The sequence below is a fragment of the Fringilla coelebs genome, assembly GCF_963513975.1.
Source record: "Fringilla coelebs genome assembly, chromosome: 4".
Classification (NCBI taxonomy): Eukaryota; Metazoa; Chordata; class Aves; order Passeriformes; family Fringillidae; genus Fringilla; species Fringilla coelebs.
This window is the reverse complement of record NC_140032.1, coordinates 62,703,361-62,724,567: the sequence shown is the minus strand read 5'-3', so window position 1 is coordinate 62,724,567 and position 21,207 is coordinate 62,703,361. Positions and strand designations below refer to the sequence as shown.

Here is a 21,207-nt window from a genome sequence, read left to right as displayed (position 1 = left end):
GAAAGGAAAAAGACAGTGACTATGTAAAGTCAGTGTGTAATTAATTTTTTTTTTTCCCCTGACATACTAATTACCCTAATTCCAAACATACACACACACATGCACACTTCAAGCTTTATATTCCATTTGCGCTTGCTGCCTTTTACAGTTTCAGGTTATATTGGCAAAAAGTCTCATCAGAGTACTCAGCAAGGGCTCCTTAACAATACAAATAACTAAAGCCTTAGAAAAACCCCTCCTAAACCAAGAACTTTCACACAAGTGTGTTGTACAGAATCTCAAACACAGCTCTGCATGCTCCTGCACAACCTCCAGTACAGGCTGCACTCTGATCATATTCCAGCAGCATTCAAGGGAGAGACCTGTATGGGAATTCACAGGAACTGCTCGCCAGGCACAGCCCAGCATACAAAGCAACCACAAGCCTCCAGGCCACTGAACCCTCTGTTCTACATTTATTAGCACTCTCTGTGCCTGGCTGCATCACAATTGTGCCTGGCTCAGAGACAAAGCCAGATCTTGTCTAATGAAACAGAGCACTCGGTGCAGCACCTGTGCCGGCCTCTGCTCTTGTGCAGAAAGACAAACGGCACCTGAGCCAGCAGTGCTGCAGTGAATAAACCACTGGTGACCAACCTGGCAGGAAGTCTGGGGGCTTTGTCCCATCACATGTCTTGGAGCAGAACTGGGTTAGCAGAATAAGTCAACCCTGGCTCGTGGCTTTTTAAAAATAGCGATTTTGTGACTGCACGTGAAACTCTTTGTCACCTTATGCAAAAACATCAGTACTTGTTTGTAAACTTTGTAGTGCATAGAGCACAGAAGAAGATTTAGGTTAGATATATGGAGGAAAGTTTTTCCAGTGAGGGTGGTGGAGCACTGGAACTGGTTGCCTGAGGAAGCTGTGGATGCCCCGTCCCTGGAATTGTTCAAGATCAGGTTGCACAGGGCTTTTAGCAATCTGGTCTAGTGGGAAGTATCCCTATCCTTGGCAGGGGGATTGGAAAAAAATTATATTTAAAGTCCCTTTCAACCCAAACTGTTCTGTGATAGCCCAGCATCAGTCCTTTAACTGATGCAAAGGCATGTTTCCTTGCATTCTTTCCTCCACTTGTCCTTTTTCAGCCAACATTTTACATTCCACATAGTCTACACTTGCTCTTGCCGGATGAACCCACACACAGAAGAGATACTGATTTTCTTTTCTTCAAAGCTGTATCTTTAAAAGTTAGCAATTAAAAGTTAACAGTCTTGTGAGCTATGCATAAAATTCTGCCTGCATCCAAGGACACATCACCCACACTTCCAACACTACTTCATATTCAGCTAATTGCATGGATTTAGCCCCATGAAACTGATAGTGCAAGGATATTGCCACTCCACTTAATGGTCTGCTCCTCTGTGATGAGGTGATGAATTTTAGTTGATGACAAAGAAAAATAGACAGCTGAGAAGAACCACTAGCCAAATTAGGTCTTTTTCCTGCTAATTTCTTTTATAAGTAGCAAATAAGGACCTTGAAATAAAAGTCAGAAGGTGTAAAGGGGAAAAAAAAAGGTAATTTTTATTGCAAGGCTTTGAACTGTTATGCGAAAAATGGGAAAGAAGCAACAGAATAACAGTATTTTTGATGAAGCATTTTGCAGGAAAGAAACTGAATAATATTAAAGAGCTTTTAAAATTACTGTCATACAAAAACTTAGGTTAATATTTAAAAAGTGAGAAACCATCATAAGCATGAATATGAGAGACAGAGTCAGTTATAGGAGAGAGGGGGAAGAACGTAGAGATTCTCCACATAATCAATTCCATTTCTTTGAGGCTTCAAAATGCCAAGCTCTTTTCTTACATATCTATCCCAGATAAAAGCTTTGGACTCTCTTGGGTTTCTTCCCCCGCTGCCATTTAGTATATAAAGTTCTGTTCATACTTCAGTGTGCACATTTATAATGCCCCTGCAACCAGGGAGTTACAGATGGGCAGAGAACTCCAAAGCTCGGCCCATTGTCCTTTCATATTAAATAAATAAACCCCTTATCTTGCAGCCCTCGCCTTTTGTGCAAGGTCTGAGGCTGTGGAGAGCAAAGGGAAGACCTGCAGACAAAGCTATCTCAAAATGAGCCCACTCTGTGCACTGCAGTCTGCTTCCTTCCCCCCAGGCTGCTGCTGCAAAGCCCTTTGGCACTGCACAATGCAGACCTCAGGAGCATGAATAAATTGTAAAGGCAGATTCCAGAAGCAGCAGCACCTTTCAAACCAGCTGCTGTGCCCTTTGGAGGGAAAAGAGAGAAAGAACTTGAAAGTTCTAAGCAGGATACCTGAAGGTAGATTCTCCTACCTTTGCTCACACCTGACTTTTGTGGAAGCCAGTTGCACTTCTTTTAAGTATGGTCCAAATCTCTCAGGCCAAGAAATGTAAAAATCTAGTGGTTTTTATTCTGTTTTGTGGTCCATACCAATCTCATTGTTTCTTTCTTGTCAAATACTGCTTTTACAAAGCAAGGCTAAGGGCCACTTTGTAACAGAATCACAGATTTGCTTTTTATACAATTACTAACCTCTTCAAAAACTTTAAAGCTTCATTACTACTTTTATCCTTTTATCAAAATATTTAATGAAATTTATCAAAATATTTAATGAAGACTATTCCTTTTTTGTGGTGTGATTATTGCGGTGGTCAGTGCATGTTTATATATTGTACACTGAAAAAGAAAAATCTTTCCTTTCCAGAGCTGCTTGCACAATGACCACGGAGCATGTGGAACAGCAGTAACAGCTACCCTAGCTGTATGATGTAGCTTGGCAAAAGATGTAGAATGTGCTACTCATTGCTCCATATAAATAAATAGCTTTGTTAAAGCACATTAGTGTTTGTTTTCAGGACAAATACGGATAAGTTTCATCTACTTACCAGCCTGAATAGGCATACATTCCTGAATAGAAAGCAAGTGGTAATCCCATAACGCTGGCATCATTCCCTGCAAAGGCATTTTTAAAGTGCTGTGTTTCTCCTGCAAAATCAATAACAACAACAAAAAAAAAAAGTTGAAAAATAAGCTCTTTGGTCATAACTACTTTACAAAAAAATATAACACATCATGGAACATTTAATCATCCAACAGTTCACTGACATGAAGTTCTGCCCTTGACCTTAAATTCTGACCCAACCCTTGCAGCCATAATCTGCCAGCAATTGTAAAAGGCTTTGTGGAATTCTGTATTCATGCAATAGGAGAATTTGACCTATTCGTTTCTTTCAAAGCATGCTGAGCTTGATGACACTCACTGCTCTGTCATTTCCAGCAGTGACTTACATCAACATGAAAGAGCAGAATGAGCTCAGTAGTTTTTGATGTGGAAAATTTCATTTGTTCAACATTTTAATCAGAAGGAACTTTGCTGGCATTTCATCCAGAAGAAACATTTATAAGATAAATAAACCCAAAATCCTAAACATTTCTACCATGGAAAAATGAGTTTAGTAACCCCCTACCATGATAATCAATACTGTATTAATATTACAATGAGTAAGAATTATCTCAATACCTATAAATGCATATATGCAACATTTCTGTTATGCTCTCATTCCTTTACAAAGTGCTTTATGGTTTGTAAATGTCCCTACCATATCCCACATTTTCTGAGAAGCAATGATCCTCCACAGATATGAAGCAGGAAGAAACTTAATTAATTCAGAGTTAAATTAGCAATGAGCCAAATCCTCTATCCTTTGCTCTGTTTTTACTAATCTCTCAGTCAAAATTCCCATTGAAGCAGAAGCTTTTTGGTTAAGGGAGAAACTGTGGCCAGAAGAAGGTCCCAGTGGAGAACCAGGGACACCAGCTGAGCTACTTCAAGGCAACAACCCCCAAGCAAACCTGGGTTTGACCTGCTTCAAAGGTCTAGGAAAAGTGGGGTGGATGGGAACTGAGAGAAATTTTGCACATTTCATATGTCATGTGCAAGAGGAAACAGCATTGCAAGTGCCAGAAAGTGAAAAACAAGAAAACAAAAATAGTGAATCAGCAGAGTACTACACAGGAAAGCCTTTCTTTCAGAGTCTATATTAACCACAGACAGCTTCCTGTCCTTGACAAACTGAGCTCACTGCACAGACCAACACTGTGCTCTTCACTTGGGTGGGACATAGCCCAAAACTGTGGCAGGTTTTGTTAGATAAAATCTGCCACCAATACACTCGAGAGGGCTCCCTGCTCTGCCCCCTGTGTGCTGAGTGTGCTCTGTGTAGTTGTTGTAGGGAAGGTGAGCTGGGGCTTGTCACCATCTCACACCTGCTGCTCAGAGGGCTGGAATGGGAAAGTCTCTGCAGGTAGCTGAGCACAGTCAGTGAAAAGAGGGCCTTTACAAGGGCATGTAGAGACAGGGCAAGGGAAAATGGCTATAAACTGACAGAGGGCGTGTTTAGATTAGTGTCAGGAAAAAATCCACCCTGTAACAGCGATGAGGCACTGGAGCAGATTGTCCAGAGAAGCTGCCCAGGATGCTCTGGAAGTGTTCAAAGCTTTGGATGGGCCTTTGGGAAACATGGCCTGGTGGCACATATCTCTGCCCATGGCAGAGGGTTTGAGCTGGATGATCTTTAAGATCCCTTCCCACCCAAATCAGCATGTGATTGTGTGATTCTGTGAATTGGGAGCCCCCTCCAGTACCCCACACACGTACCATGACCAGGGACTGGGACAGTCCGAGCAGCCATCCTGCCTGGGCTAGGGGACGTGCATGTGCATCTGCCTCTAAATCTCATCCTGCCCCTTTCACAAAGTTCAGGCCAAAGACAGATCACAGAGAAGAGCAGTCCATTTGCTCCTGGGAAAAGCAAGTCTGATTGGAATAGTCTCATTGGCATGCTGAAGGAAATACCAGTTTACCCCGGTGTAGTTCCACTTCTTATCAATGACATGAGGGTACAGAGCCTCAGTTAAGCAAGCACAGGCTAATTAAGAGATTTTGCTGCTATAAGCATTATGTGGTGGAGGCAAGTGGGGAAAGACTGCTGAGGTTAAAGATAAAAGCTCTTTAAAAGCATTTACTTTTCATTTCATACCTTTAATTAGCTGGATAACTCCAGGGACTATAATTATCAGAATTGCTACAAGCTTACAAAAGGTAAGGAACATCTGAATGCGGGCACTCCAGCTGACACTTGTGCTGTTCAGGACCATCACCAGTGCTGTGAGAGGGAAAAAAAAAAGTCAGAAAGAAATAATTGTCACAAAATTCTTTGCCAGCAGAGAGGTCACACAAACAACAGACCCTGATGCATTAAAGGAAATACACCCTGATAACCCTCTCCAGCTCTTGTCCTCCCTCTTCTCCCATCCCCCTTCAAGGTACCACACCAAAGGCTTGAGCTGATCCCCTGTGCCTCACCCACTGCACTGACCATCCATCTGTCCCTTCTCTGCCTGCCATCCTTCACACCAAATTGCAGCTTCATTGACCCAGAATTGTCAGCTGCTGGTAGACAACTGGCTGGCAGGACACTTCTTCAGATGAAAGAATTTAATTGCCCAACTCTTGTCACTCCAGATTTCTTTGTCAGTGCTGCTTTGAGAAGAGATTTGTATTTTTCATAAGAAATAACAATTAAAAACCATATTGAACTTTCTCACCCTCATTTAGGCCACACATAAATTTGTAAATGCTTTTCCACGTTCTCCCCCCTTTTTGCTGCACCACCAGAGATGCAGGAGGGCTAGAGTGCAAGTACTGCACCCACCCTTGCTAGGAATCAGTGAAGAAACAGTGACCTTTTACTTCTTGAAAACAAAGCCCAGGTGTGCAGCTCACCAGCATGTGGAGGGATCAGTGAGGAGGGTATTTACATCCTGCCTGGTCAGCTTGCATCTTCTTCTGGGTCAGGGACAGCATCTTCTAGCATTTCCTACAGCACTGACTGACAGGAGGAGGGCAAGTCCTGTCATTTGAGTGCCACTTACTCTAGTTTACTTAAACAGAAGGAGTTTAGAAATTAAAAACAAAAATCTCCCTAAAGAATGGAAGATGGGAGCCATTTTACTCCATGTTACAATCTCTTTCCCCTGCTGCTCCAGGTAAACATGGTCAAGCGTGTTCCTCTCTTTCTTGCCGTCATATGGAGCCAGTGAGGAAGCTCCTCATCCCAATCCCCCCATAACTCAAGCTCTCTCAAGGGCTGCAGTTTGTGTAAATCATCAGCCACATCACACTCCTCAAGACACACAAAAGCACAGTTTGTTAGTTTGTAGGAGCTAGCATTGTAAATCTGGCATAGCACAGGCTTTCTGGGAAAAAAACCCACTGATTTATCTCAAGTCTTTTATACAGTTTCTCTTCACCAGCGAGGTTAAAAAATATTTCAAATCGTCTCATTTCAAATGAAAGTAGTTTGAGTTTAATGGAAGCAGGAGAAAATTCCAAGTAATCTGAATCCCAATGTATTTTTTCATATATTTTTAATAAAATAAAAATTCCAAGAGAAAAAAAAAAGTATTTTTCTAGAATTTTTATTTGGGAGAGAGACAGTTCCACTCTCATATGAGCAATTTACAAGTCAATATATATTCTCAACACCACCTAACACGATTTTTTCACTAGAAAAGGATCTTGGAGATCAAAATCTTTACTCAGTTCTGTATCTCACCATATTTCAGAGCTGAAGTGTGCTGAAGTCACAAAAAAATCACTTGGACTTCTGCAACATTTCACTTGAGACCCAAACACCTTTTTTTTTTTTTTTTGCTACCTATATTTGACAGGCAACAGAAAATCCCAGGGCCCTGATTCATTACTCTGCTGTTCCAATATTACACTGACATAGCTTGACTCATTTAAATTTTGAGATTCCTTTAGGTTGCTGACTAATATTAGTGCTGTTTGAGTTTCCCCTTTTTTCCCTGAGGCTTGATTACCAACAAGACTAACAACTGTTATTTAAGCAAAATATATTTAAAATATTCATTTGACCAAAAGTCCTTAAGCTATAAAAAAAAATCTAGTGCCATAGTCAAGCACTAGCTTATTTTAATTTTTCTAGAAGACTCAGGATATAATACTTTTCTTCTGTATTCATGCCAAGCCCAGGCATGGACCAGAGCACAAGAAATGTCAAGGAGGGGTTTTTGGTAAGAGAATCTGCAATTTGATAGCCAGTTTACTAAGAGTTCAGCAATCAGCCTGTCAACCTTACACAGGTCAGAGTAGGTAACATGAGTGGGGAGAGCTCCTCCAGGTCTTTTAAATCACTGGTTTCACCTTCCTGATACACATACGAGAATGTTACTGGATGGCATGGCCTCAAACACTTCAGGAATGGGTCAGCCACAACTTCCCTGGACAACCTGTGCTAGTGTCTTACCAGCCACATCAGAAAAATTTCTTCCATATATCTAATCTAAACCAGCCCTTTTCCAGTATGAAGCCATTTCCCCTCACCCTTTTGACATGGTTTAAGCCCAAATGGAAATTAAACCTGGCGGCTTCTTGCTCAACTCCCCCCTTTCTCCCTGCACCCACCATTGGAATGAGGAGGAGAATCAAAGTAAAACTTGTGGGTTGAGATAAGAACAGTTTAATAATTGAAAACAAAGTAAAATACAGTAATAATGTAAAGGATAATAATAATAATAGCAACAACAACAAAAGGAAAAAAAGCTAGTGCTGCACAATACAACTGCTCACCACCCACTGAACAGAGCCAGAACCCCCATTCCCAAACCCAGATCAGATGCCCTTCCATTTAAATCCTCACAGTTTATACACCAGGCATGATGGTCTATGGTGTGGATTATCCCTTTGGTCAGTTTGGATCACCTGTCCTGGCTGTGCTTCCTCCCAGTTTCTTTTGTGAACCTCCTCACTGGCAGAGCATGGAGGCAGGGAAAAAATGCCCTTGACCATAGGTAAACTGGACTTAGCAAAAAACCAAAACATCAGTGTGTTACCAACACCATTCTCATTCCAAATCCAAAACACAGCCCTGTAATAGCTACTGAGAAGAACTTAACTCTAACCTGGCTGAAACCAGGACATCTTACTGTGTCCTTATTTGTAAATAAATCCCTTGATAAAAATGTCCTTTGGTAGTCCTTCACAAGAGTAAGTGCAGACTTGGAGGAACTAAGTGCTTAGAAAATTTGAGACCAGTTTTATTTTTTTAAATTTAATTTATTGTACTTATTAGGCTGTAAGAGTTTACAGTCTTCTTTATCATACAATACTACAAAACATAAATGCATTCTTGCTTATTGTAGAGTAATAATAACAATAGTGGTATTTTATAATAAAATATTCAGTGTTAATGGTTCTATGTGCATGGAACTTGTCTAGAAATGTGGGGCTTACACAAGTACCATGTGCCACAACCATAGTATTGGTTGTGTTAGCAACTGGGTGGTGAAAGGCAATGGGGAAGTGGGGTCATGAAGAAAGCTTCTAAAAAGCAAGAAAAGATGATGACAGCCATGCCAGGGCTCAGGAAGGACATTATATTCTGGGACTATGGCCATCAGTCCACGCCCGTCTTCAGAATAGGGCCTATTGGAGATATTTAGAGAAACTGATTGCAGACACTTTGATAAGGGATCACAGCAAATATCAGAAGGAGCAGCAGTTTCTCAGAAAAGGGCAAGTGAAAGGAGGACTCAGGTGTAACTTTTCTCAGTCAAAGTCAGGCATTAAGTGTGGCTGCATTCTCGATAAAGAGACAGCTAGCTCCAGAGGATGAATGACAATACCTCTGTGAGATGCCTATCCCAGATGAGATAGTTTACCTTCAGGAAGTTCCTCTTTCCTCTTTCTCCACTGTATGGGGAGCACAGAAGATTACCTAAACTAAACACATTGCTAAGATGAATCCTGACCAAGAGTAGTGTTCAGGGAGAACAAAATGGGGAACATGAACAATCAAACACAATGGGAACACCAAGCCTGTTTTTCACAATCTCCTTCCTTCCACAGACACAGCTATAGAGAGATAACAAAATCTAATGGGAGAAGCAGCAGCGAGCATTACATCCTGGCCTACTTTTCAGGATGTATGTACCATTGCCTCAGCAGGAGACCAGGAAAACTGCTCTCCCATATCTTGTCAGACTTTTAGGGTCAAGGCATTTGAAAAACACCAAAAAATACCCTCAATTTGCAGGCCCTAATGAGCCAATTAAAAGTCACAGGAAGCACAAGAGCACCTATCAGAGCATATGTGCAAGAGCATATCAGAGCAGATCCCTGCAAGCCAAGAGATATTTAATGTAAACTGCTTGTCTGACAACTGTAGAGTGGCATCTGCAACATCTGCCATGATGAGGGAGAAAAAGGCATCTAATTATAGACTCACCTAGACCAATAAAACTTGGGGCATTTGCCAGCAAGCACTGATAGACCTGTACAGCTAATCACAGTTTACAAGCATAACTTTAACAGCCAAAGTTTGGGGTATTTGAGTTTGCTAGCAGACTTCTCAAAAAAAAAAAAAAAAAAAAAAAAAAGGGGAAAGTTATATATTATTGCAGTGTAAAATGCCCAAAATACACATATGAATTAGTGCAAGAACTCATGTGAGTTGGTAAGTGGTTTTCAGTCTCACAGTTTTTAATGGCTGAAACCTGTTTATGTGCTTTCTGATACAGAGGCCATGTGAAAAGTCTGGAAAAGGCTCAGTTCCTATTCAGGCTATGTATTGACAGAAGAGTTTGATACCTTTGCACAGTCCAATTTGTCCCTTCCTGTTACCATTATATCTAAGTTCACCATTAGGAAAAGAAATAATAGATACAAATAAAGCAATATATGAATCTAGGGCCTTTTATGCAATGATAGGCATGGTGACAGGATGTTTCTTCATGTCAAGAAACAATAAATATGGAGGAGTCTATCAATTTTCACTTCAAGAGAAAAACTAGTTTTAAACTCTTTCTCCTAAAAAGACTACCTTCAGCATCAGAACAAATGTTGACAGCATCCCTTTGCTTTGTGTCCTGGAGCTATTTTGTCCTGCTGGAACAAAGTGGGGAGTTAGAAGGGCTAATCTCCTGCTTGCATTTTCTTCAGCTGTCCTTCCCTGTGCTGAGGAACATCCAGCTTCTGTCTCTCCTCTACCTGGCCATTTATTTTCATAAAATTGTAGCAATTAGATATCCTGTCTGGAAGTCTTCAAGGCCAGGTTTGATGGGGCTTTGAGCAACCTGATCTAGTGGAAAATGTCCCTTCCCATGACGGAGTGATCTTTTACATCTTTTCCAACCTAAACCATTCTATGAGTCTAGGAAATGTATAGTGTAATAAAAATCTTTGAGATATTTGCTCCTCTTTCACAGACAGTTAATTAACCAAGTTGAGAAAAAGTTTATGGCAGACTGATGAATTGAGATCTGCATATCCAGAATTTGATCTAGGTTTTTCTCCTTGTGAAGATTTGCTTAAGAAGCACCAAGTGAATTTAAGTGATTTATAAGTCTGAAAAGAACAGGAAGGTTTTGCTCAGAGGTTCAGAAAGCTGTGGCATCTGAATAGAGACTCCACATGAGCACCTTTCTCTCTACAGAGACATTGAAATGCTTGGACATTTTGGTTGGTTGGTCATGGCAAAAAGAGAAAAACCATAATAAAGGCAACTAAAAATGAAAGTAGCATATTGTGGAACAGAAAATTTGTTTTTACAGATTTTCAAGATTGCTCTGAACAGGTGATTTTGAGGGGAATTTTATGCCCAGCATATGTCTTTTTTTTTCCATATAAATAATAAAGCAAGAACAAGGGATTTTTTTAAATGCCACCATGTCCAGTAGTTGCATTTTAACTTTCACCTGATCTACATCTCCTCTGCACTGTCTTTCCTTTTTCCCTGAAGAGGCACAGAGATGGGGAGCAGAATGGCTGTAGCCCCTCTATGAGAAATTTTTTTTGGCAGCTGGTAGAGAAGCAATAGTATTTGCCACTCCCCAGCATAATCCTGGTTGCATCCATCTCAGTCAACCTTTTAATAAGAGGCTTCAGATGCATCAATAGAGATACAGGTGGGGCGAAAAACAAAAAAGGAAAGAGAAAAGCTGTATTGTGACAAGGGCGGAAAAAACTGTGCTACAATACCAGTGAGGGTTTAAAAAACTCCCACGCTGGAGATTTTAAGGCCAGTTTAGACAAACATCTGTAAGAAATTGTTTAGATAACACTGATTGTGTTGGGGATCAGGGGATCACCTGAAGATTTTTCAAAATTTCTCCCTCTCCTTTCTAGTACATTTCTAGTACAATGAGAAATGACAAGGTAGAACTCTCAGCCAAGGACGGAGTTCAGTGGTGCATCCCACTGCCTTTCCCTGTGCCATAAAGGATATACACAATCAGTGCTCTCTCATCAGGCAAGGAAGGAAAAGGGACCAGGCATGGGTAAGAAAAAAGGCATGTCATTTCACTTTCTGATTAACTTAAAATTTTAAGTGGAAACAGACACAACTTTTTGCACCATTGTATTGGATTACAAGATCTCCAGGGCTCCAAAGTGTCGGTTCAGCTCACCACCTTAATCTTACCTATCACTCTGCCTGCATGCCCAATACCAAACATTTGTAACAGCTACTGCCACAGCTGATTCTTACCACACGAGGATAGCTTGCAGACACTCTGGGATCCCTGAGCTTAAGTGCAGCAGAAGTTCTAAGAACTACTACAAATGAAACTCCACTGTCGAGAATACTGCAAAGAATGAAGCCCCAGTCTGACATATCATAGTTTTTGTCAGTGGCATTCCATTCACTACTACAAGTTTTCTACAAGAATCCCTTCTTTCAGTGAAGTGCCAGTTCACCCTGTGTTGTACAGACCCACTCTAAACAGGAGCATCTGACCTCCCCTCTCTCTCCCTTTAGGCTGCGATTACTTCAGCCTAACTCCATCTCCCCTGCAACCCTACTTATTTGTTCAATAACTTTGCCAAGCCCTGGCTTATCACACAGATTTTCACTTAAATTAAAAGTAATAAAAACATATTTCAAATTGTTCACCTATTGTGCTTGAATCACATGCAGTTAACAAAACGCTTTGATGGAGTCCTCGCTTAATATTCCTTTTGTCTCAGTGACCTTAATGTTACTGAACATCTGTTTCACTCCTATCTGGCACTGAAATGTTTTAGACAGATGTAGCTGAAAAAAGCCATTGACCTCAAAATTCAAACTCCTAATTCAATTATTCCTATGAAACCTATAGTTTGTGCACAATTAAGTTAGAAAGGAATGCAGTCACATACTGGTTTTTTAACACTCCCAGCAGAAAGGAAATCTTACAGAGAGAGCTCCCACAAAAAGCCACAGTAACCTGGAGACTGGAAATTTAAATGTCAATTGAACTCCTTGCCCCGAAGAAAAAAAAGTCATCTGAACCTATTATTGTGCAAAACTGACGGGGTCTCCTGTGGGCCTTTGATCATTTTGCATGTCTTAATTCCTTTTTCCAGACTTTTTGTTTCTGATATGTGCTCTGAGCAAATTTAAAGGAACAATCTGTTACTAATTACTCAGGTCTACTCTGCACTCCCTCCCAGCACAGCTGAATTCCAGTGTGTGCCCACAAGGAGCATTCTCACCTGTGACCAGGCAGACCTGGAAACAAGCCTCTAATGCTACAAGCTCCAGAGTCCTGTTCCCATCATCTTTTGTGCCTTCCCATTGCATGCATCCTCCACACCAGCCCAGGTATACTGTAAAGCCTCTGCTCTCAGGGTAGTGCCCCTCTTTCCACTGCAAATATTGGATTTCTGTAACCATAAATGATCCCTTTGACGCTAACTACAAAGTCAGCAAGTGTAGGACAACAAGCCAGCAGCAACCATGCAGCAGGCTGTATGTTCTGCTCCCAAAATTCAGTTCCTGCTTTCTGGACCACAAGTGCCTCAATAAGGATTATTGCCAGCATGGAAAGAGTGGGACTGGGGAAGATGACCTCATGTTGCTGTCTGCACTCAAGAGAACTACATTTCTTTGTGACATCATACTTGGCATTCAGCTGCCTCCTAAAACCAAGGTAGAGCAGAGCACTTAAAGAAGGTAATCATTCTTCCATATCTCTGGCACTGCCTCATCATCTCTTAGGGACTGAAATTGCTTCTACAAAAATAATGAAAATTTGGCCATAAATTCAAGTGGCAGCAGAATCAGCCTTGACAATAGATTTTCCCTGCCATTGATAAAGTCTGATGTTCTTTTTGCTCCTGTGTTTGTTCACAAACACACACATCCAGGCAAGATCTCACCCAGGTGCCCCTGGCACTGGATGCACAATAATTAATGATTTACACCAAGCAACAACCTGCTCAGTGTGCTATATTTTTTATCAATTTGTATTACCTTTTCCTCCCCTGAAACCTAAAATTGGACACTTACTGATGCCGACAGCCGTAATAAGTTTGATCGCAAGTTCTGGGATTTCACACTGCATAAAGAAAGGCTCCAAGATGTATCGTCCAAATGCCAATGATATCACTGCTGTGGCAGCAGGGCTGGAGTGAAAGAAAAACAAAGTCACAAAATTAATCTGTGATAGTACGTGGTTATTACTCTTACTGGATCGTGCTGTAACTTCACTATCAGAGAACAGTGAACCTCAATTCTGGTGCTTTCTTGTAGCTTTGCTGACATGCACCATAGTTCTGAATGTAGCACTGCTCAGTGATTCTGATCTTGACTGCAACACTTCTTACCAGGGTGGCTCTTACAACTTCCATGTTGCAAAGCAGTCATAATCAAAAACGAAAAGTATCAATAGAAATCTTCATTCACTCACTTGAAGTGAACATAGCCAGTGAGAGGAACGGCAGATTTGTTTTTACAAACAAGCTGTGGGTCTGCTGGTAGATAAAACTAGCACTGGGAGATAAAAGAAACAATGGGAAGGATTCCACTGATTGATGAATGGAAAAAGATATTTGCTTTTACAAATGAACTTTAGATTTGTTGATAAATGAAATTAGGCATTGAAAGATGAAAGAAACAATAGGGAAACCCTAAATTCCACAAGAATTAAAAATGAAAAGGGAGGGTTGTACATTAGAGGGAAATCCACGGTATCAGGCATATCAGGAAGTCTGTACCTCTCAAGTATTTTAGCCAATGGGGAAAGAGAGAAGGGAAATGTGGCCGGGAAATTAGGATAAAAAGGAGGCTGCCTCCTCCAAAAATTTGAGAGATCCCAGGGGAATGTCCCACAGCCTCTCCCTTTATTCGAATAAAGCCAAAAAGGACTCCTCTGTCTCCTTTTTGGACATAAACCTCTGGTGTTTGTGAATTAATTTTCATAATGCCCGGATCAGATTACGTGGGCAACACCCTGCACAAAAGTCAGTGAATTTTAGTGGCCAGCTACATCTCACCCCTCAGAGACACAAGCAAATGAATTTCATTCACAGTGAGAATTCTGGTTTACTTAAATAAGCATCCAAACCCTACACAGATCTTTTATTAAATTCTGGGATTGTCCAAATGGGATTATCTAAAACACAAACAGATTTTTTTCCTTTTATTGACTAACAGTTTCCTGGCTCGCAGGTAAAAGCAAAAATCCCTGTAGTATGTCATAGAATACCATAAAACAAAGGAATATGAATAAAGACATAATGTTTCTTTATTTGGTCAGTTGGTGCTTTTCATAGTAAAGAGTTAAGCTCTCCAACACCCCACAACGCTGTTGCATTTACAAATTTGAAGTCCTCATAATATCCATACAGTCTATCTCTTTGAGGGAAGGTAATTGTTTGACAGAAGCCTTAGCACTGACACTCATTAGTAGCAAATTAGCCTGTGCCTGCATGCTACTGTTCATGTTCCATTTGGGAGGACATTTTCACTCTTTTTAGGACAGCTGGTGGCATCTGTGGTTTATCACATATACACTGTAGGACAAAAGGGCACATGATTCTCGAAGGATTTCTGAGTCGAACAGGAGTCCATGCAAATTTCTTGTGAAAAAATCTGCAACACCTCACTTCACAGAATTTCGATAAAAATTCTCTGGAACAGGGTAAAAATTCTGCAGAGACGTTGTTGTTCCCCATCAAACAATAAAAGAATTTCCCACAAGGGAGTTGCACCCTGGAAACAAAACCCGCTTTCTTTGTGTTATGACTCAACCCAGAAGTCACACACTGTGTTGGACCAAGCTGCAGAGCAGCACAGAACAGAACAGAACAGAACAATCTGCCTCAGTAAGTTTCTGCATGGATGAGCAAGGGCTGCTGCATGTGCAACCCCCACGCATCGGGGATGTTCTTCTCACTGGCCAAAAAATGGCTTTGCAAATTTTGTCTGGATTTTCACAGACATTTACCGACTTTACCTCAATGCAATATTTCTAATTCACATCAGAAGATCACCAGGCTTCTGGCTTTCAAGTACTGCAGGCAGGCTGCCACAAGTGGTTTTGGAGTACCCTAGATCAGATGAAAGATCAGATCTTTGGAGCTGCCCCAGACTTTTTTCCTCAGTCCCAGCTCCTTTCCCCAGAACTTGGATTCTGCCCTCCCATTTCAAGGAAAAGCCTTTTTAAAGAAGCAGTCACTGCTATCTATACAACTATGTTTCTAAAAGCATAGCTTCTAAATTGCATCTCTAATAAATAGCTCTGACATTCCCATGTCCTGGGGGAGATGTTGCTGGTAGTGCAGTCAATCAGTGGAGGGGGAAGTTCAAAGAGTGAAACAGTATTAAAAAAACACACAGATGGTTGTTTAGGGACACAGCTTAGTGATGGACTCAGCAGTGCTGAGTTAATGCTTGGACTCGATGATCTTGGAGGTCTTTTCCAACCTCACTGATTCTGTGCTTTTCCTTTTGCTACAGCGCTCAATGGCTGTGTGCTGAGGAGCAGGTAGAAAGTGCGTGACCAGCTTTCACTGAAGGGCAAGCACACAGGAAGACACCAGAAGAGGACCAGGGCAGGGTCCCAGCACATACCACAGGTGAGTCAGGCACCTGGCAGCGCACTCTCATCCAGCCTTTGTTTAGCAACCACCACAGCGAAGCTCTACAGACAATGCAGTCACACGGCTGTCTTCACTTGTTTGAAAAGTAGTGGTTGGGGGTTTTTTAAAGGCACATAGATATGCATAAAATACACACAACCTGGCTTTGGGAGAGGAAAAGGTTCACACTGAGTGCACTGAGTGAGAAGCAGTGCAGTGTAAGGCAAAACTAATTGGTAAGTGGGCAGAGCAGTTAAGTGTGTCCTCCACTGTCAAGTAGCAGCTTTAAAGAGATATATGAGAGCAGGAAATGTCTATTTTGGCTGTGACTCCTCTGCCAGCCTATCAGTGTGATAACCCTGCAATTTTTCAGAAGAAAAACCAGTCTAGCTGAGACATGTGTGTGCAACTTCATCTGCTGAAAAAAAAAAATAAACATATACGAGGTCTCAAGTTCTTTGATGGTAGTAGTCAATTAGTTTCCTGATGCAGGAGTCAGATATAAAACTCTACACAGAGTTTCAGCAGTGCTGCTCTGGTCATCGCAAGTTACAACACGTATGGCTTCCTCACAGCCTCTCAGACTGGGTGATTAAAGAATCCACTGAAGTTCCCTCCCATGCAACACGATTATTTTCTGGGTGTGGGGCAGATCACGATGACTAAGAGCATTTATACAACACTCCTGGGACACTTTTGTACGTAAAAAAGTAATTATGTTGTGAGGAAAGGAATTTATGATGCCTGGTTTCTCGTGGGTGTTGTGCCTAGGTTAATAAGTTCCCTCTGCTGAACCAGGTGCAGATGAAGAGGAAGATGTTTAATGCTGTTCCCTTTTGTTGATTCTCTGATGTGAAATGATATAGCTGTTCACAGCACTGTGAAAACATAGGTCTCATTTCTCTGCCTGATTTTTCTTCTTGGCAAAAGGTTCACACAGTTGAGGCATCTGCCCTTTCACCACATTTGATGGAAATTATGCAGGTAATTCCAAGGTTACATTTTGGTGGGGAGGTTGTATTGGACCACCTGACGTACAAAATTATTTCCTCTGGAAACAACACAAGGATTTATAGATTCATAATGACTCAGCACCGTCAGCACTTTTAAACTCAACAGTCTATGCTAGGACTTGTCAGTGTTATGTAAACGTGGCTGTGATTTGAAATCATGCTTGTGGCCTCATTTGTGACTAATCCGCTGATTGCGGGGAAGAGGGGAAAGAAGCGCTAACCAGCCTGAGGCGGGGGATGGAGCATTCCCAAAGTCATTTTGGATAAGTGAGTTGCCCTGTTCTACATGTATCAAGATCTCTAAACTCAGCAAAACTCTAAAAATAAAAAGAGAGGCTACACGTGAGTTTGATACGTTGATCCATTTACATTATGAAAGTTTATTTCATACCATTCAACACCTTCCTATTGTAATTCTTCTGCACAACGTCAAAGGCTGCGTGACTCACAGGCTTACACACCAAGGCAATATATTGGACATTTTAGTATGTGAAGACAATGTTTCTTTATTTGGCCAGTTAGTGTTTTTCAAAGTAAGAGCCAAGTTCTCCAACACCCCACAAAAACAAAAAACCAGGGCCCAAGCGGACACATAAAGCATATATGGTGCCCCTAACTCTGAAAACTACTGGACAATAGTTTCCCATGGGGTTATTCCTGTATCCATAATTCCTGTATCCATTCCTGTAATTGCTTTTTAGTGACATCAATGGACATAGTAAGTTTACCAAAATTAAGGCAATTAATTGAATTTTCGTGGCAGGGAGTTTTCTTATTTCCCCCATATCTGCACATGTGTCTCCTTGAACATAGTGAAAGAATCATAGTGGAAGAAAACACTTATCAAATATATTTGATTTTTATTTTTCTGCCCAACATATATCAGAGATTTTTCTTTAAGAGTGATGAGTGCAGAGTCATGACACACTTACCGAATGATGAGGAGTTCAACCCAGACCCTCACAAATGCAGGTAATGGGCCAAAGGCCTCCAGGATATAAGTGTAGTGACCACCAGATTTCTTAATGCATGTTCCTAGCTCAGCATAGCAGAGGGCACCTGTGAGAATTCAACAGTGCCAACATGAGAGATACCCAGAAACACCTATCAAAACATTTATAGCCTAAACAACAGAGCTTTCATGCTATCACAACTACTTTTTATATTTTTAAATTTCTTTCCAATTGATTTTGTATGTTTTAACTCACTCAGCTAGACATGCAGTAAACCAAACCATTTATCCAGCTATATTTAAAACCACTGGACTAGCTATTTGCAATTGCTGCTCTGCTTCACAATATCTTGTGAAGAGGAACAAACTGGGGTGTCACACCAGCCACCCTAATTCCCAGGCCATATTGCACTACTAAATGAAAGATTTCAGACACATTTGTTTGTTATCAAAGGCTGATCTACTCCTTTCAGCCTCAGAGATGCCTGGCTCCATCTCTGAAAGTCTGAAAACTGTATTACCCATCCTCAGCCATGGGCAAGAGCAACCAAATGGTCAAAATTTGGAAGCAGGATCTGCAGAATAAAATCTATCCTCAAAAGTTCTCCTAACATCTTCCATACAAAACTCAGGGGATGGCCTAGTCACAGCTGTTCCACACTGATGGATTGTTTTTGTGTACTGCAAACGCAGTGAAAGGTCAGGAACCATCAGCCAGTTACAAAGCTGGGGATTCACGGCTCCACAGGTGGACCACAGCAATTGTGTTCCACAACCTATAAACATGGCCAACCCTCTGAGAAACCAGTAATAAACAGTAATGAAGTTTGTTAGCACTGCATCACACAGAGTTAAGATCAGCAACATACAGGAACTCATTTCATCTCTCTTCCCTGTACACCTTTTCGTCACAACACTGTTAGATAAGAACTACAGCTGTCAAAACCACATCACATGTACAAGCCCATCACAGCTGTACCACATGATGACAAATTCTCCAGCCTCGTTCATTTGTTTTGTTTGGGACTTTGCAAAAATGTGGCGACTTTTTTCTGCTGTTCTCTAGCTTATCTGAAGATGTGTTTAAAGGCACCCCTACAGCCACATTAAAAAAAGGTGTTTCTGCATTTTCTTTAGCCAGCCTCTTCTGTTGAGGTTCAGGATGAAATTAAATTGTGTTTTAATATACGTTCTAAACACAGCCTCAGCAAGACCTTATGTGACTTCTACGTGTGATTTAACTATAACTAAGTCATGCAGGGAATTAAAAACCAAAATATTAAATTTTTTAAAAAAGCAAGAACAACTAAAAAACAAACAAAGAAACGGTAACAGGTCTATTTTGAGAACAAGATACTATCTTTTACTGTGCCAATTTACACAGTTCTTCATATCTAGAGGTCTGGAAAATGACCTAAAAAATCTGTTTGATAAAAGAGAGAGGGTTTTTTTTTCTTTATTTTGATTTAGGTTTTTTGTGGGGTTTTTGTGATTTTCTGTTTGGGTTTTGCTGGGGTTTTTTTGGTACAGATTTTATATCACAGCCAGAAGATTACTACTGCTAAAGTTATAGCCATAAATGCAGTGCTTAAGCAAATTCTGGGTTAAGTAACTCAAAAGGCCAAGGTCTTTTGACAGGGTTACAAATAGGATCTGAAGTTTTTCTTGACAGGGGAATTTTGTTGCAGGCAGATCTTCCATATTTGTACAAGACATTATGCTGCACATTGTGCCCATACATTTATCATTTGACCCAAATGGGTCCTAACTTACTCGACTGTTTGTTTGACCTGGGTGGGTTTAGCCTGCAAAGAATATTTCTTTTAAGTTCAGAGCCAATTTACAAGGTGGCATTTGCATGTTCCGCCTATTAAGTAGACACTTAGTCTCTCTTTGTCCCCTTCACCTCCTGCCAGTAAACAAGCAGTTTCCCTTTTAAATAAAGCCAATATTCATGTTAGCTCTTCAGTTTCTTTGAGATTAACTCATTAAATAGGTCAATGAACCCTCTGTCCCACAGAGGCCAGGGTGGGGTTTTCCACTCTGAATGAGGGTTTTGTGTACAGAACAACTTAACTGGACTTCTTCACAATTCAACACTCTTCAAGAATAAAAAAGAATTAACAAGAACTCCCACAATATGCAGGCCAGCAATAAAACTCCCAGGGCAGATTTGCTTCCATCACACTATTTTTTGTAGCCCAATCTTTCAAAGCAACATCATGAGTGAGGAAGGAAGAGCTGGGAAGAGGGGTTATTAGTACTATTGTTTTGCTCCCCTTCATGCCAATACAGCTTACCTGCAGTAGGAATTACTCCTCTCAGACCTTGCTCTAGCCTCTGGGAAACTAGGTTGAGCTGTCTAAACATTTCAGTGGTGTTCAAGAAGCGTGCTCATCCAGCTGCCAGGGCTTTACAAGCAAACTATAAATACGTCTTGCAGACAGGAGAAAAACATACAGCACATTCTATAGGGAAAAATGCTCATTTAGTTTTCCTGTTCCTTTAGGGACCCAGTGAAAAATATATAAAATTTATGCTTCCAGCTTTCACCAGCTGGTGCCAGAAGCAGGGGGACAGGGGTTGCAAATCTTTGCACCCTCCACAAACCCATCGTGAAGCACAGACCTTCTGTAGTCCCATTGGTGCTCAAGCTCTGCACTCTGACTTCCTATCCAATAGTAAAATCAGAGAAATAATCACAATAATTCACCGGCTGCCCCTCTAGACCAATTAGAAACTTTTCAGGGACTTACCAAAAAGCGAGAGGATACCACATACTGTCCAGACAGTCAAGGACATGCCCACGCTGCCTGTGTTCTTCAGGATGCCTTTGGGAGAGATGAAGATGCCAGCTCCAATGATAGTGCCAATTATGATGGATATCCCCCTCAAAAGCGTCACTTTCTTCTTCAGCACAACTTTTCCCTCCTGGGCTGGCTGTCCGCTCTCCAGAGAGGACAACTTGCCATTAGCTTGTCCCTGCAAGTAGCTTCCATTAGAGACCGTGGGCACAGCAGCTTTCCTAAACATGCTACAGTGCCACCAGCACTCTGCTGGCAAGCACAGGCAGAAAAGTTTTTCGCAGGAACTGAAGGGGTTTTTTTCCCTCACTGTGTAGCCAACTACTTTGCCTCTCTTATCTTTCCAGCTGCTCAGTACACACAGGTAACAAGCTCTTTAAGAGTATGTGAGCCCTTCCTGTGATCCAAGCCCGGCTCAGGAACACCTGCGTTTTCACACTGTGGTACTGCCCTATCATTGGAAACCAGCTCAGCTTCCGCATGGACT

The 21,207-nt window shown here is 41.3% G+C and overlaps 1 protein-coding gene across 1 annotated transcript in view; it reads right to left on the bottom strand.

Annotated features, from left to right (window-relative positions):
• Positions 1-20,949, bottom strand: part of SLC7A11 (solute carrier family 7 member 11) — a gene marked incomplete at both ends in the record, with an annotated part of 57,369 nt that extends 36,420 nt beyond the window's left edge. The window contains 5 exons of the mRNA XM_084204081.1: positions 2,912-3,011; positions 5,066-5,191; positions 13,379-13,494; positions 17,897-18,023; positions 20,673-20,949. Of these exons, the coding sequence (XP_084060207.1) occupies positions 2,912-3,011; positions 5,066-5,191; positions 13,379-13,494; positions 17,897-18,023; positions 20,673-20,949 (746 nt within the window). The remainder of the gene's footprint in view (positions 1-2,911; positions 3,012-5,065; positions 5,192-13,378; positions 13,495-17,896; positions 18,024-20,672) is intronic.
• Positions 20,950-21,207: the final 258 nt, after the last annotated feature.